General features: G+C 36.8%; 1 protein-coding gene across 6 annotated transcripts in view; it reads right to left on the reverse strand.

The window, feature by feature from the left end:
* PDE7A (phosphodiesterase 7A) overlaps nucleotides 1-18,900 on the reverse strand; it is a 150,146-nt gene that overhangs the window by 70,261 nt on the left and 60,985 nt on the right. The window contains exon 1 of one of the 6 annotated variants that reach the window (XM_019421233.2): nucleotides 875-1,087. The exons of the other annotated variants lie outside the window; for them this stretch is intronic. Coding sequence (XP_019276778.1) covers nucleotides 875-934 — 60 coding nt within the window. The 5' untranslated portion in view covers nucleotides 935-1,087. Of the gene's footprint in view, nucleotides 1-874; nucleotides 1,088-18,900 lie in introns of those variants that run through there. 6 annotated transcript variants of the gene reach the window in all.

Genomic DNA, 18,900 nt, shown 5'->3' on the forward strand with positions numbered 1-18,900 from the left:
AAGGGACAGTTAGTTATGCTCAAAACATTATGCTTAAATGTGAAAAATTATGTATCAAGGATTAAAACCCTGGTTGGAAAAGAAATTTAACTTTATGGAAGCTTTGTGTTACTTAGCAAATACTGATAGGCCTTATAAATCTTAAGTGAATATTCTTCAATTTAATACAGGAAGAAAAAAGCTGCATGATGGAAGAAAGATATAATCATTTTTAGACAAGTATAGAAAAAATAATTTCACATAGTGTCATCTTAAATATTTCCTACTTTAGTTTGAGACTTTTGTCTAGATGGAAGCATTTCTGAATCCTGATCCTCAGAATTCAAGTTCAAAAACAACAGACACATAATAAATCTTACATTTTTTCCAACATATTATAAGTTAGGTACACATCTTAGTAGCAGTAACACTTTAACAGAGAACATGAGAGGTTATTATTTAGTTTTTAAAAAGTTCCTAACTGTTCAGAAATTCTTAACAACTATACATTAAACGTAAGTATTAGGAAATTCTTATCTCCAAAAGTATTTAAAATATGTATACCAAAACTATAAATTGTTTAATAATTATTTAATCTTAAAAGGTATATTTCTATAACTATAAAAACTTCTTTAAGGGGATGATACTGAGGGAAGCTACTTCAATACCGAGGAATGATACCATAAAAAGCCCTTAAAAGGAGGAATAAGGTGGGGGGAAGAATAAAAATTACACGCTTAACCACAATTAAGCTTTTCAGCTGACAGGTAAAACTCATAGCTCTTTTAATCAGAAAAATAAAAACTGAAGCAAAAGAAATTCATAGTAATTCTATTCCAATCAAATATATAAACTAATGATGAACGTCACAATCCTAAAAATAAAGATGGCCTACCTTAGAGGCGATCCACTTGATAAGAACCACAGCCAGACACCAGATCAATGTAATTCCCATTGGATCAACCAAAAGCCCACTGCATAATCTCCCTCCTCTTCCAGCAGGCAATGAGTAAGGAAGACTTATTATGAGTTTGATAATAACCAGCTGTCCGGAGGCAGAAGAGAGGGGACACTGACTGCCTTGAACCTCAAGCAGCTGCCTTCAAACAACGATCACCTGACTCCTCTGAGAAGGCGCTGCCAGCCAGCCTTCCTACCCAGCGCGTGCTTAATGCCACAACCCCAGGGTTGGGGGAGAGCAGAAGTAATGTTGGAAGAGGAAAGGAAAAACCTTAGTGAGAGCTGACACTCTCACAAAATGTAGACAGAAGTCTCACAAAATGTAGACAGAAGAGGTCTCGGGCTACCCCCAAAGACTTCTACATCTGAATACTAAACAGAGTGCTTTGACACAACTTCCCAAAAATGTTTAGCAATACAAAAAATTTCCTAATTTCTTTCACATAGACAAGCTTCACAAGTATAATGTCCTGGCATTTAAAAATATTAATGCATTTTATTCTTTCTTTTCAACTTTTAACACTGAATTTGTTTGACTTTTTATTTCCTTTAGGGCTAGGATTACTTTATGAATGTTAGAGTCTTTCATAAATATTGCCGGCCCTATTTAACATTATAATTCACTCATTTAGCATTTATTGACAAAGGCCAGTCTAGCAGCACATTTTCAGACAATTAAAAGTATATTATCTCTACGTCCTAAATGCCATCTTGTTTATAATTACAATATTTTTCAGTACATGTCGCCTTTTCTTGGCTGGTGAGTGAACTCTCTATTAGCCAAGTGTGCCTATATTCATCCACCTTCATGACCTCATAGCAGCCAGCAGGTTGCAGGTAGTACTGCTGAGAAAGTCTTTCCTGAAACTTTCATCCAAGTATTCTACAAATAGTTACTACGCTGCTCCTATGCAGCAGGCCCTGTGCTAGATGCCAAGGGCATCATCACCCAGTGAAAACAGAAATGGCTCCCGCCCTTGAGAAGCTTACAGTTTCGTCAGAGTCTCCTGTAACCAAAGTCTACAAAAATAAGTGCAAAATTGCACATGTAACAAGTGTCCACAATGAAGTGGAGGTAAGAACTGCCAACACAGCCTGGATCTGACCTAATTGAGAGGTGAGGGTCTTCTTCCCACAGTTCCTGAAATGTCCCTGAGCTGAAATGAAGGGGCAAGAACATGAAGAGGACAGGAAGAGTGATCTGTGTAGACACCACAACACGTGATGGCCAAGGAACTGATGAAACAAAGCACAGTAAGAAGAGATGGCAAGAACAGGGCCGGCTAGAACCCAGGGCGAGCGAAAGCGGAGGCCATGTGAAGGTGTTTGGTCTTCATCCTGAAAGCTACCCTAAAGAGCTTCAGCAGGTATTGGTCAAGGACAGCTCTGTGGGGTAGAGCTGGCCAGGCAGTTAACAGGCCACTGCAGAGGTCCAGGCGAGAGGACATGAGCCTAGGCTGGGTGGTAGAGATGAAAAGAGGGGGCTGGCGGGAGAAATACTGAGGACGTGACAGTACTGCCAGACTGCAGTCCGTGACAAGACAGAGGCATCTGCATGTCAACACCACACAAAGGATGGTTCTAAAATATTTGAAATAGCCCAAATGGGTCAAATACTAATGCTATTTTCATGATCCAATCCTCAGTACGAAGAGTTTATTTAAAAGAAAAGTTAATTCTAGACCTGTCAAAATGAAGCATAAATTAAATTAGCAGATCTAAATCAAAATTTTCCTAAATTGAAACCGTTTATAACACATGGTCATAAATTTCTCACTCTACCTTATACATTATGTATATCTCTTCTTGCTACTGAACTAACAAGCTGTAATGCAATCCTTGAACAAATGGAGAAGACTTTTTTTGTCAGGAACCTAAGCGTGACATGAGATTGTCAGGGTCTTTCATTACTCTCTGCATTCTAGTAGGGTTCCAGTAACCAAACCGAAAGGATGCCCAGGGATAGGACAGAGCAGCAGAACGTGTATTCACCAGAGTCTCAGGAGAAATGCTGGTGGACATGGGTAAGGGGCCGTGGAGCCTGCGCCAGTGGCTACCACAGACTTGAGGTCATTATCTGCCACTCTAGCCCATGCTGCACACTCTGAATTAGCCCAACACCGTGATGCTCAGTCCAGGAGTACATCTCATTTTCATACTTCCTTTCCAATCAGCTACTTAAAGAGTCAAATTTTGAGAAGCAAATACAAGATTGCTGTTTTCAGTACAGTACTTAAATATTTTTATAAATGTCTTTTTGGTTAACGGTGAGCTCAAGAATCTGCACTTTCATTTAGTCTACAAAGGAAGGCTCGAACAGGAAAAAAAGGCAAGAATCAGAATTGAGATACAGAATTAAAAAAAAAAAAAAGACAGTAAGAAAGGCAGTCCTAACAGTTCTCTCATTTAAGTGAATTTCTGTCAAGAGTTTATTTCCACCATCTCAAAACTCTACTAGTCTTAGAGACAAGAGTCTGGGTTTATTTTGCATCTTTACTCCCAAGAGCTGAGTGAGCCAGGGCAAGTCACCACTTCGTGGGCCCTTCTACTCCTCACCTTCACAGGGCTTACAAGAGTGTCATACAAGAATACTTCGCTTATAGCAGCTCTCAGTAAATTTTTGCCAAATCAGAATTAGATATTTAAGACCCAAGAAGGATACTGACCTAATCACTCCAGCTTCAACCCAACAAAAGACTTAACTGAAGTCACACGGATCTATGAGGGCAACTTGCACTGTGCTTGTCTAGGGCCTAGGAGAGCTAGGGTCTTGGCTTTCATTGTTCACACTAGTGAATAGGTTGGCTCCCTAAAGTGGTTTTCCCAGCACCCTCTTCTTAAATTTCTACTGTATGTCTAACAGTAAAATACAGAGATAATCAGGACACAAGCCTCCCAAATTAGAACATTCTCTATTTGAATAGAAACAGTATTGAATTTATGCCTAAAAAAACCCATAGATCCTTCATTGCTAATGATACATGTACATCATTCACATCTTACAAAAATCTTAGGCAATGTAATTTTTTTCTTAAAACAGTACCCTTAACACTCTTAATGGCATGGACCTATTAGGTTTAAATTTTTTTCTTTTTGTGAGATATGAGATATTTACTACTAATTTATAAGTTACAAGACTTCTTTTAATAATAAAAAATTCAATAAGATGAAATAAAAGCAAAAGCTGCTATCAAATTAGTATGAATATTCCTTTACATTATGTTTATTTCATAGAAAATTCTCCTAAATATTAGTCTTTCCAGATTGAATCATGTAAGTTATTCCATAAAGAAAAAGCTACCTCTTTTACACTAATGACACATGTATCCTTTTACATGAACTTTTCTCACCCCAAAGCGTTAGTGAAACATGGAAGGATAACAACAACAAAAAAATCAGACTATACCAGAAAAATTAAGGCCCAGGATACAACTAAGCTTTCAAAAACAGAATTTGATACTTTAAGAACAAAGTATAATTTTTTTTTAACTTTCTGGGGCTAATATCTGAAAAATCAAAGTATTAAAGGCAGACTATTTTAAAATAGTTTAAAACTGTGATCAATAGAAAGAAAAGACATTGACTTTGATCATTGTGTTTTAGAGAAGTAATCCAAGTGCAAATTTTATCCCTGGGGCTCTCTGCCACCCACAGGACACCTGTCAATCTTGGCAATAGCCTTTAGCTATCCATATAGAGACTCAGCATGTCCTTCCCTTAACCAAATTAGGCTACCCTCATCTGCATTGACATCAGCGTCTATAATTTTGGATTCTCATGGACAGAAATAGCCTATCCCAGAGTTCTTTATACAAATGTTGTGTCTGTGGAAAACTATAACGAAACTTATAATAGAAAAATATAAACACTATAGTCAAAACCTTCCAATTGTGCTTTTATCATTTTGAATTCCAGCCAATTTTCATAGCAAATAATGTGTCAAAGCAGGTTTTTTGTTCAAATCCACATATCAGGGCTTATTTTTCTTCAAATGGTATGAATTTCAAGAGATATGAAAGTGACAAAAAATGAAGCTTCAATAACAAAAATACTTTAGAACTATGGTAACATGGGAATTTTACCAGTAAATTAAGACCTTTGTATCATATTGATTTACAGCTCCCAATTAAGTTTTTTGTTACATAGTATCTCAGTAGTTGATGACAATGGGCATGCGATTAGTCCTAGAGTATGGAGGAAGCAGTAAAAGCACCCTGACATTTTACAAAACATTCAAGTCTTCTGTTACAGACAACTGTCTTATGATACTAAAAGAACTGAGATTTGCATATTGAACCATTGTTCATGATATATTAAAAATTATGGAAAAGTAGAAGTGGTCGCAATTTTTAGAAGAAAAAACAGTAGTGCAGATCTATAGGGTACGAACTTAGAAAAAGAACATCAACGTGCATGCTGTAAGTGTAAGACTACTGGTATATTATTAGACCAGGAGAATGTCACAAACAGGGGACACCTTAATTTCAGCAAAGCTGAACATGAAGTCTCTAGTGGCAATCTTAAAAAAAAAACAGAGCAATGTGAGCCCCACACTACATTTAGGCAGACTCCTAGCTGACTAAAACATACCCAGAGATTAAGTACTTGATATCAAACTAGTGGAAGAATTCTAGAGGTAACTAACAGAACTCTGCTTTTGACCTCGTCTAGTTCCACAGTTCATTTATTGGGGTGCAGATCAGACAAATGCATATCAAATCTGCATATAAATGCAAAGGATAAAACAGCATGCTTAATTACAAATAACAAAAAAAGTCAGAATGTTTAATCTCTAAATAAGAGACAGTAATTAAAAGCAATCTTAGGAGACATTGAAAGTCAAATAAGTATCCAGATAGAGGATGTTCCATTATTCTCAATACAGACCACTTTTATGAGACTGAGTTCAGTCTGAGTATCACACTGGAAGATGCATACATATATGGCATTTTATTTTTTATTTATTTTTAAAAAAATGTTTATTTTTTTGAGAGTGTGCGTGTGTGAGTGAGTGGGAGAGGGGCAGAAAGAGAGGGGGACAAGGGACCTGAAGCAGGCTCTGTGCTGACATCAGAGAGTCCGATGTGGGGCTTGGATTCACAAACTGTGAGATCATGACCTGAGCCAAAGTCAGACACTTAACCAACTGAACCACTGAGGCACCCCTTATATCTTAATTTTTTTTTTAATTTTAGGGAGAGTATGTGTACAAGTGTACAAGTCAGGGAAGGGGCCGAGGGAGAAGTAGAGAGAGAATCTTTTTTTAAAAAATTGTTTTTAATGTTTATTTTTTAGACAGAAAGAGACAGAGCATGAATGGGGGACAGAGAGAGAGAGAGAGAGAGAGAGAGAGAGAGAGGGAGACACAGAATCCGAAGCAGGCTCAATGCTCTGAGCTGTCAGCACAGAGCCCGACGTGGGGCTTGAACTCACAGAGCATAAGACCATGATCGGAGCCGAAGTCGGATGCTTAACCGACTGAGTCACCCAGGCGCCAGAAAGTAGACAGAATCTTAAGCAGGTTCCATGCTCAGTGAAGAGGCTGACACAGGGCTCAATCCTATGATCCTAAGATCATGACCTGAGCCAAAATCAAGAGTCAAATGGTCAACCAACTGAGCTACCCAGGTACCCCATACATGGCATTTTAAAATGCAGATAAGAATAATATACATAAGGGATAACAGTATTATGAACGGAGATGCTTTTGGCAAAGAAATAAAGAGGGGCAGAATTGGTATTAAACAGCTATAAGGTAAAATAATCTAGGCAGTTTGGCTTTTTTTTTTTTTGGTGAAATTACAGAAGGTAGAAATAAGACTAACATGCAGTAAGTTTGTGGAAAATAGAATTTGATTCAATATTACTATCTAAGAACTTTCTACAACTTGAGCCATGTAAATTGAGAAGAGCTGCCTCAAACAAGCCTCTGTCAAGGAGGTTATGAGACAGGCTAGGACAAATGATCTTCATGCTCTCTGCCAATTCCAAGATTCCATAATACTATAATTGAATCAGACACTGGAGTTCAGGGAAGCTGAAGTGCTTGAAATTTGTAGGTTGAGTACCAAAGAGGGAAAGTGTGAAGAAAATAGGCTCTAAAATTCTGAAAGTGAATCTTCTTGACTCCTTGGCTAAATATTAAGCTAGTTATGTACAGTATGAGATTCCATGAGGCCAGGAGAATAACCAAGGGAAGAACTACTAAAGGAGACATGAGTCGCAACCAACCACTGTAAAGAGCTCTCACAGAATATCTGGGACATTCCACAGAGACCCCAGGAATGCCCTACCTTAGGAGAAGGGCAAAACTAGTCCATCAATGCAGCAAATTTTATTGAACAACACCATTCTAGACCCACACTAACAAAACTCATAATATGCCGAAAAGGATCAGGCTGATCAGCAAGTAACAAAACTGTCTGCCAGATCAAAATTCAACACTCTTTTAAGCATGACAAAATTACAAATTAGGAGAATAAACAGGAAAAGGTAACCCAACCCAAGGGGTAAAAAGTCATAAAAACAAACCTAGAAATGATCAAGATGATGGAATTAGTAGAAAATAATTTCTAAAATGTTATTATATATAATATTTTCAAAGATTTAAAGGAAAACATGCAAACAATGAAAAAATAAATTAAAACTTAAAAAAAATGGACTATTTGTAGCTGATAAATATAGTATCTAAATTAAAAGATTCACAGTTGGGCTTAACAGCAGAATAAAGAGAGTAGAAAAAGAGAGCAGTGTAAATTACCTAAACATTTCCCAAATTTGATGAGAACTACCAATCCAAATATCGAAGAAGGTCAATGAACTTCAAATAGGAAAAACACAAAACCACACCAAGATATGACAACAAAATTGCTGAAAATCAGTTGATACCAAAACCAAAAACATTATAAGAAAAAGACACCACAGATGAAACCCCTCATAAGACACAAGAGTCTTTAAGAAAACATTAGAAAATCAAATTCAACAATATATAAAAAGGAAATGCATTATGACTAAGGGTAAATTATCCCAAGAATCCAAAATTGGCTTAATGTTTGAAAAAACAATTAAATGTAATTCAACATATTAAAAGAAAAAATCATACAATCACTTCAATTGACAAAGAAAAAGCATTTAACAAAACTCAATACCCATTTATGATAGACACTCCTACTAATAATATAATAAATGAAAAATTTCCTCACCTTATGAAGATCTATGAAAAATCTACAACCATTATCATACTGAGCAACAAAAAACAATGCTTTTTCCCAAACATCATGAACAAGGCAAGGATGTCTGTTCTACCACTTCAACATAGTATTATAAGTTATAGCTAATGCATTAAGACAAGAAAAAGAAACATATGGCATACAAATTGGAAAGGAGAAGAAAATCTGTCTTTATTTGCAGGACAATCAGTTTGCCTATGTAGAAATCCTAAAAACTCTACAAAAAAAACCCTATTAGAACTAAAATTTACCAAAGTCACAAGACATAAGACCAATATACAAAAATCGCTGTATTTCTATATACAAATGAAAAATGTTTGCAACATGAAATTTAAAAAATATTATTTCCAGGGCACCTGGGTGGCTCAGTCAATTAGGTGTCTGACTCTCAATTTCGGCTCAGGTCATGATCTCATGGTCATGGGATCGAGCCCTGGGTCAGACCCTGTGCTTGGTGTGGAGCCTGCTGGGAATTCTCTCTCCTTCTGCCCTTCTCCTGCTCATGCTCACTCACTCTCTCTCTCTCTCTCAAAAAACAAACAAACAAACAAATACATATTATTTCCAATAGCATCCACAAACATGAAATACTTAGGGACAAATTTAATAGAATGTGTGCAATAAGCGCTATACAATGTAAACTATTTAAAACATTTTTGAGAGAAATTAAAGAAGAGCTACATAAATGGACAAATATACCATATGTTGTTGTGGGACTGAATTGTGTTCCCTCAAGAGACATGTCAAAGTCCTAATTCTGGATACCTGTGAATGTGACCTTATTTGGAAACAGGTTCTCCGCAGATGTAATTAAGATGAGGGCATACCGGGTTAGAATGAGTTCTGAGTCCAATATAACTGGTGATCTTATAAGGAGAGAGAAATTTGGACACAGACATACAACTACACAGGGAGAAGGCCATATAAAGATGGAGGCAGAGACTGAAATAATGCATCTACAAGCCAAGGAATGCCAAGGATTGCCAGCAACCACCAGAGGAGGCATGGAAAGATTCTTCCCCTGGGGACTTCAAAGAGAGCATGGCCCTGCTGACATCTTAATTTGTGATGTCTAGCTTCTAGAACTATGAGAGAATAAATGTCTGTTGTTGTAAGCCACCCAGTTGTGATGTTTTGTTTGGGCAGCATACCTAGTAAACTAATAAACATGGATTGAAAGGCTCAATATTGTTAAGACATCAATTTTCCCAGTTAATCTATCAATTCAAGGCAATCCCAATTAAAATTTCAGCATGCTATTTTTTTTCCTTTTTTTTTTTTTTTTTTTTTTTTTTTGGAGAGGGGGGAGAATATGACAAGCTCATTCTAAACTTATAAGGAAATACAAAAGACCTAAAATAGCCAAAAGTTTTTTTGGAAAAACGAAAACAAAACATGGAAGGACTTATACTACCTGATCTCAAGACTCCTTTCAAAGCTACAGTTATCCAGATAGTGGTTATTACGCAGACAGACAAAATCAATAGAACTGAACAGAGTTCAGAAACAGACCAACACTTTTGTGGCCAACTGATGTTCAACAAAGGTGCCAAAGTAACTCAAAGGAAAATGTAGTCTTTCCAACAAAAAATGGCATTGGAGAAAGCATATAAACATATGAGAATAAAAGAACCTCAACATGCAATCTCTCACTATGTAAAAAATTAACACAGATCACACATTTAAACATAAAGGCTAAACATTTCTAAGAAAAAGTATGAGAATATACTCATCATCTTGGGTTAAGTAAAGATTTCTATATACAAAAACAGTAATCATAAAAGAAAATTTATGTTAATTGGACTTCATTATAACTAAAAACTTCTGCTCTTTGAAAGACAGTGCTCAAATATGAAAAAGCAAACCACCAGGTTTTTTATTTTATCATAGTCTGCTTATATTTTTCATGGCCCCTAATAATCATAATTCAAATATTCTAAAAACAATATTTTATTCCTTTGTCAAAAGAGCATTTTCTCATTATATCTGTGTAAATATTTTTTAATTTATATCCAAGTTAGTTAGCATATAGTGTAACAATAATTTCAGGAGTAGATTCCTTAATGCCTCTTACCCATTTAGCCCATCCCCCCTCCCACAATCCCTCCAGCAACCCTTTGTTCTCTATACTTAAGAGTCTCTTACGTTTGGTCCCCCCCCCCCCCCGTTTTTATATCATTTTTGCTTCCCTTCCCTTATGTTCATCTATTTTTTATCTTAAATTCCTCATTGAGTGAAGTCATATGATATTTGTCTTTCTCTAATTTCGCTTAGCATAATACCCTCTAGTTCCATCCACATAGTTGCAAATGGCAAGATTTCATTCTTTTTGATTGTCGAGTATCTTTTTCTTTTTTTTAACGTTTATTTATTGTGAGAGAGTATGCGCATGAGCGGGGAGGGGGCAGAGAGAGAGGGAGAGAGAGAATCCCAAGCAGGATCCACACTCAGTGTGGAGTCCAATGTGGGGTTTGATCTCACGACCATGAGATTATGGCCTGAACCAAAATCAAGAGTTGGACACTTAACCAACTGACCCACCCAGTCACCCTGTAAACCTCTAGGTTCTGTTAAATTGTTACACATACCTTAAGTTTTTGTTCATTAATTTATATCCACCTAATTACATAAAGCAAATTTGGAGGGGGGAACAACATAAATTTGACATATATCTGACAAAGAACTTGTATCTGGAATATATTATATAGATATTAAAAATTCATAGCTTTAGCAGAAGACAACCCAATTAAAAGTATAGGCTAAAGATTTCAACAGATAAGTCACAATAGGAGATAAATAACTAATATGCACATGAAAAGATGCTGAACATATTTAATAAAGAAATGAGAACTGAAACCACAAGATACCACTACACACCCACAAGAACGGCTAAAATTAAAAAGACCGACAATACCTAGTGATGGCATGGATGTGCAGCAATTTGAACTCCGCAAATCCAATGTATGTCCAAAAAAATGACCTGAACATGAATGTTCACAGCGGCTTCATTCATAATAGTCGAAATTGGTAATGATGCAAGTATCCATCAACTGATAATGGATAAATGAACTGTGATATATCCATACAATGGGTTACTTACTCACTACTAAGTAACAAAATGAAACTGATTCATGCATGCAGTAAAAGGGATAAATCTCAAAAACACTGTGATAGTGAAAGAAATCAGGGAAAAAAAAGTGCATTCTAGAAAAGGCAAAACTAATCAACAGGGATTGTCTACAGCAGGGGCTGGGGGGAACTGATGCAAAGAGGCACAAAGGAATTTTTGGGGGTGATTGCAAAGTACAGTATCTCATTTGGAGTATTAGTTGCATGGGTGTATGCATTTGTTAAAACTCCTCAAACTGAGTAGAAATTGTACTTCAGCTTGAATTTCAAAAAGAGGAGCAAAATCTACTCCCTCCCACTCACAAAAGAAGTTTAATACAGGTAAAGTATAAAGTAAAATTGGGAGTGGTGAAAAGGCTGAGACCAGAAAGGTAATAAAAGATTTTGGTCAATGGTATTAAGGAATCTGAATCGTACACAAAGGATAAAGGAGGAGCACTGAAAGATTTCACATAGAGAGTGATGAATAAATTATATTCTGGAAAAAATACTTTGGGTCCCAGTGTGTGGAATGGATTAGCACAGTGGACTTCAGTCTTCCAGAGATCCGTAAGAAGGCTTTTAATCCAGGCCTTAAACCAGAATGAGATGATGCCCTAGATTAGGACAGGGGGATAGTCATGGGAATGGAGAAAGATGATGAGATTCAAGAGACTGATTAGCTTTAATCTTTTGGTGAAGGGTTAAGCGGTCCAGGGACAACTAAATGGAAGTATACCTTCTGTAGCTGGGCTTGTGGGTCTCAAGGCCTTGAAGGAGAGGTGGGCTGGAGAAAGGGATTTGGGGGTAGTCATCTACTAATCAAGACCATATAGTAGGATTACCAAATGAGATAAGATGGTTAAAACCAAAATCTAAAGGCTCACAAGCAGGAGAGGACTGGGAGGGCAAAAGGCCAAATCTCACAAATGGTAAAATTCAAATTAAATAGCACCCACCCCCCAGCTACCTGGTGCCCCCCCCCACCCCAGCACACATATATGCAAATAACATTCCTTTCTCTTACATCTCAGTAATGTTAAAACCAGTAAGAAACAGCTTTGAACACAATACAAAAATCAAGTGACAAGAAAGCCACTGCTCAACAAATCTCAAACCAAATCTTTTGGGCTTAAAGTTTCTTCCAGACCTAGGCCAGAGAAAGAATTTTTGGTTTAGCTCTCCCTAGTCCACACTCCTTTAGTAGATGAAAGCAAGTTACAGCAGCTAATATTAAAACTTCTATCCAGTTCTGTAACTGACAGTGATTTGGAAGAAGTCGTTGAGGTAAATAGTAGCTAACCAGGACAAAATCCATGTTTCTATTATACTATTTACAAGGTAGAATGAATGAATCTCTTATCAAAGTCTCTGAGATCACTTTCATTTCCAACAGTGGACTAGTTCAGAGAACAGATCCTACCACTGAAAAGTGAAAATAGCGGAAAATATAGAAAATATCTACTGCAATGAATCCATGAGCTGGTAAGAAATTTAAGGAACACTCAGGCAAAAACTAAGTAAAAGCAGGAATGCACAAAGGTAAGCAGAGTACTGAAGCTGGCTTTCACTTCAAGGTCAAGGTAGAGAGGGTGAACCTGAGCTTTGAATTATTCACAACCTCACGAGTGTATGGAATAAAAAAACCCACCAAAGCATAGGGTCTGGCCAAGTACAAAGCACCAATAGTAACTATTACTAATGTAATACACAATGGGCAATATTACATTTTATGTTCATTAAAGAAATAGGTTGAATCAAACCATATGCAATTTGACAACCATCAGCTAGGAGAACAGAATACAAATTTATGTAGGCTAGCAAAAAGATTGCCATGTTTTGGATTTGCTACCTTTCTGGTGAACCTGACAGCGAAGGCAGTTAAGATTAATTAATGCCACCTTAAGGAGCTGTAACTACAACAACGTACAAAAAAAGTTTACTAAGGTTCAGAAAAAAGAGCCACTTTCCCTTAAATAAACACCAATTGTTTATATTTAATAAAATGAAAAGAACACTAAGGCTTCTGTACTTAGCATATATAATTATAATGCTTTGTTTAAAATAGAATAGACAAAGAATTAAAAGGACAAAAATAATTTGCATTGAACTACATAGTACTTATTCAAAAGAAATGCATTTATACTCAACATTCTACAAATATAAAACTTATCTAACACCAACAAAACTCTCACTAAAAAATATTTTCTTTATAGAGGTTACCACCAGTGGGGGGGAAAGGGGAATAGCAAGTTATTGTTTGATGGCTAAGTTTCTGTATAGCATGATGAAAAAGTTTGGGAAATGGATAGTGATGATGGTTGAATAACACTGTGAATGTACTTGATGCCACTTAATGGTACAATCAAAAATGGTTAAAATGGTAAATTTCATGTTAGGTGCATTTTAGCACACAAAAAATTACATACAAAAAACTATATCTAATTTTCCTTAAAGTTTGGAATTCTCTTAAGTCTGAAATTCATGCAAATAAGTATCCTGTAAAAACTGGACTAAAGGAGCAGAGTTTGGGTTATGTGATCATAGATTTTTTAAATGTTTTTAATGTTTATTCATTTTGACAGAAAGAGACAGAGTGTGTGGGGGGGGGGGGGGAGGGGCAGAGAGAGAAAGGGAGACACAGAATCCCAAGCAGGCTCCAGGCTCTGAGCTGTCAGCACGAACTCACGGATGACCTGAGAGCATGACCTGAGCTGAAGTCGGACACTTAACCAACTGAGCCACCTAGGCACCCCAAGGGTTATGTGATTAAAGATTTAAATCTGAGGTCTACCTTTCCTACCCACGGAGTCTTGATACAAGTTACATTCTGGAAGGCTCTGTTTCCTCCACCTGAAAAACAGGCAAGTACTTGGGACACAAATTGTAGTTAGGATTAAAACAGATAGTTACGGTATGCAGAAAGATAATGCAGGAATTTCACACCAAGGTGTTCTTATTAAATTCTGTGACATATGAAGAGTTATTAACTAAATAAAGTTATTAACTCAAATTTACTAACCTTTTAAAATCATCTACCACCCTTTAGCCAGTGCTTGATAATATATTCAGGCATACAAAACTTGATTCAAATTCTTTAAAATGGCTTTTCCCTATGTTTATCAACCCAGCTCTTAACTTAAATTACCAGTTTCTCTAAGTTACAATATGAAACAGTCAGGAATATTAAAAAAACAAAACAATTTATCATTAAGTAAAAGAAGTTAGACTCTAATGCTCTCTCCTTTTCAACTTTTTGCCGGCTGCCACCCAATGGCAATAGTCCATTTGCAGTCACCTCCATGAACAACAGGCTTGCATCTCACAATATTAAACCAGTCAGGAATTTGCCCAAGCGGTTCAGAGTCTAAATCATAATTTTACTTTTAAGAAATCAGACCTGGCTGGCATACATGGTATTTAATTTCCTTAAGTATCAAATACTTTGCAAACCCCCACATGATACAAGTTAATTCTCTGATAGCCTGTATTGTGTGTATTTTTTGAAAATCTGTATATTATGATGTCCTACGTCTTAAGAAAACCTTCCTGACTGGGAAGAGACTGCCAGTCCTAGAGCTAATCAATTCTTGGAGACAGCAAAGGGCCCAGCCAGGAGGATGCCCTTGATATGCAAACTATCCAGAGCCAGACCTCTTCCATCAGATCCTTGTACCCCAAAGTAATCACCCAGAGCCAGGTACTAGGTAACTAGGGACCACTCCAAATGCCCAAGGCCCCAAATTATTCAAATCTGCCAATCCAAAACTGTTCACTATGCCCTGCCTTTCTCTGAGAACTCCCAACAGAGACAGTGGCCTAATGCTCTCCCCTGTGGCCCTGCATGGTGTGCCCTGTCTCCTGTCTCTAGGATCTCTGAGTATAATAAACTCTGTTTTTTCTCCTGAACCTTTCCTGTGTCTCCTCTTGTGGCTGCACCTGGCTATTGCAGCAAACAATGCAAAACATATCCACTGATTGAGAAAATACAAATTATTGTGAGTTCAGTAGTTATGTTTAAATAATTTTACTTAATCACAACAGTATCTCCTTATATTTGAAAAGCACTAGTACATACATGAGATTTATATTTTTAAGTTTACTGTGTTGAGTACATGTATATTCATGAGTCCCTTGCCAAAATCCCAGATTCTCCTGGGATTTGCCATTATCATTTGGGAACCACTGGCCAGAGGAACAAGACAAGGTGTGTGTGTATGCATAACCTCCTCTCCCCGCCGCCCCCCCCCCCCCACTTATGAAAGAGAGATGCCCCATTCAATATACCATCATCTCTCTAAAAAGCTGCTAAGATGGGGGGGTCAGGTGTTAGGTGATCTAAGAAAAACCGATATGGGACACCTGGGTGGCTCAGTTGGTCAAGCGTCCAACTCTTGATCTCAGCTCAGGTCAGGATCTCACAATTTGTGAGATCAAGCCCCACAATGGGCTCTGTACTGACAGCATGGAGCCTGCTAAGGACCCATGCTCTCTGCCCCTCCCCTCCCTCTCAAAAATCAATAAAAAAAAAAAAAAGAGAGAAACTGATCTAAGAAAAAACCTATATGATCAATGTTAAAAGGGGGACACACCAAAGAGCACAAAAACCTTTAACCCTCTCATCAAATTGCAAACACAGCACTTTATCATACATCTTTCCTTATCTTATAGCATGCTTTATTACCAAGAAGATATAGAAAACCACTTAATATTTGTATTTTATGGCACAAACTTAACTTTTAATATCATTTCCCCCTATACATATTCTAATTCCAACCAATTACTCAAGATTTCCTGAACACAGCCTAGACATTATTGCCACCACACTTGTCCCCAACTCATTTCCTCAATCTAGACTAAATTTCCCCCCTCTCGGGAAAGTTATGTCAGTTTTGACACTTCCAACATGTATTTGTATAAAGACAAAAATAAAATCCAGTCACTTTTAGCTATTAGTATGGCTTATTTCAAGATTTCCTGGGAAAACTTAAAAAAAAAAAAAACAAAAAAACACCTAAAATAGATAATTGGATAGAGTTGAAAGTTTTAATTCTATGGACAATTTGAACCAGTTAGATGTAATCCAGTCAGTTTAAAATGGACAAATAAAATATACTTAAAGAGTCTCTTGTTTAGAACCTAGAATATAAGTTCTGGTACCATATATATATAGAATATAGACTGTTACCATACTAACTTTGCTATGAGAGACAATGTTTCAAGAACAGTTGATTTTTAAATAACTTGTTCACTGAAAAGCTTCTAAAGTGTCAAGTAGAAAACAATTTTCAAAATTAGTCAACATTTAATTGGGAGACAGATATCACCCTATACATAAAAATATTTATTTATTGTATTATTACACTTTACAACTTTTTGAGTTTTTTAAATATTTATTTATTTTGGGAAGAGCACAAGCAGGGGAGGGGCAGAGAGAGGGGGACAGAGGATGTGAAGCCGGCTCTGATAGGCTGACAGCAGCGAGCCAATATGGGGCTGGCCCCATGAACTGTGAGATCATGACCTGAAGTCAGACAATCTACCAACTGAGCCACTCAGGTGTCCCTTTTTCTTACATTACTGTTTGAGTGTAAATTGATATAAGCTTTCTTGCAAGTAATTTGGCAATGTGTATCAAGACTTAAACTAAACCTAACATTAAAAAAAATTTTTTTTAACGTTTATTTATTTTTGAGACAGAGAGATACAGAGCATGAACGGGGGAGTGGTAGAGAGAGAGGGAGACACATAATGGGAAGCAGGCTCCAGGCTCTGAGCCATCAGCCCAGAGCCCGACGCGGGGCTCGAACTCACGAACCGTGATATTGTGACCTGAGCTGAAGTCGGACGCTTAACCGACTGAGCCACCCAGGCGCCCCTAAACCTAACATTTTAACTAGCTATATACCACTTCTAGGAATTAATCTTAAGGAAATTATCATGGATAAGCATGAAGACTTAAGCTACAAGGATTTTCATCACAACACTGTTTATAGCAGTGAAAAACTGTAAACTTTCTAAATATCTGACAAGGGATTGATCAGTTGACTGATTATAAAATTAGAAACATGGAATTTTTCAATCATTTGAAGTGAATACTGTAAAACATACATGTTCAAAGTGTCTTGAAACTGATTATAATTCTTGGATACTTTTAACTATTTAAAATTTGGGGCGCCTGGGTGGCTCAGTCGGTTGAGCAGCCGACTTCAGCTCAGGTCACGATCTCGCAGTCTGTGAGTTCGAGCCCCGCGTCGGGCCCTGGGCTGATGGCTCAGAGCCTGGAGCCTGCTTCCGATTCTGTGTCTCCCTCTCTCTCTGCCCCTCCCCCATTCATGCTCTGTCTCTCTCTGTCTCAAAAAAAAAAAAAAAAACAAAAAAAAACAAAAAAAACCACGTTAAAATTTATAGTACTGATAATGCACATATCCAGTATGTTAATACACAGAGATAGAGATCAGATGCGCAGTTGCCAGGGGCTAGGGAAGGGGACAGTGGGGAGTGACTGCTAACAGGTGGTTTTTAGGTGATGCAAGTATTCTGAAATTAGACAGTAGTGAAGGTGTGCAATACTGCACAACCGTGTGAATATAATAAACCACACTGTACACTTTAAACGAGTGAATTTTAATGATAATTATTTCTCACAAAGTACACATATGCAAACATTAAAAAATTTTAACTATTATAAGTTAGATATAAATTATAAATATATTTACACAAATCTTAAAGTAGGCCATCGGTTGGCAACTCTCTGCATATATCTGAATGTTTTATATACGTGTTACTAATAAGCCAAGTTTGGGCTCTGAATGGACCTTCTTTTTTCATTTAGGCCTGTGAATGATTCCTCATGTAAAACTGTGTTCTACTAAAGCAACTGAACTCCAAAAACAAATGCAAGGCAAAGCTCACATGCATCTGTTCACATATTTCACTAAAACAAAGCAGTTTTATACTAACAGATCAACATGTAAGAGAACTATTGGGACGGTTTAATTTTAAATGCTTATGGCAATTCTGGCATACTTTTCTAACTTTTATATTCATGACAAAGAAGATGGATAGAATTTTAGATCATTATGACTGACTCCACCATGAAACAAAAATTGTGGACTTTTTTCTTCAAACTTCTGAATCACTACTTTAAAAGTATTCTGTAACCATAAGGGAAGCTTTAAATACTGATAACATTTTTTAAACAGCTTTCTTGATATAGTTCACAAACCATACAATTCACCCATTTAAATATATAACACAATGGTGTTTAGTATACTTACAGATATGTACAACCATCATCACTGTTAATTTTAGAATATTTCATCATCCTAAAGGAAACCTCATACTCATAAGCAGTTATTCTCCATTCTCCCTTCCCCCTAGCCCTTGGCAAACATCAATCTGCTTTTTCCTTATGGAAATACATTTTCTGGGCATTTCATATAAATGGAATAACACACTGTGACCTTTTGCGTCTGGTTTATTTCACTTAACAAAAAGTTTTCCAGGTACATCCAAGTTATAACAAGTATCGGAAATTCATTCCTTTTTATGGTTGAATAACATTCTACTGTATGGATATACCACTTTTGTTTATTTACTCATCATGTGGCAGACATTTAGG

The sequence above is a fragment of the Panthera pardus genome, unplaced genomic scaffold, assembly GCF_024362965.1.
Source record: "Panthera pardus isolate Hobbes unplaced genomic scaffold, ASM2436296v1 HiC_scaffold_7, whole genome shotgun sequence".
Lineage (NCBI taxonomy): Eukaryota > Metazoa > Chordata > Mammalia > Carnivora > Felidae > Panthera > Panthera pardus.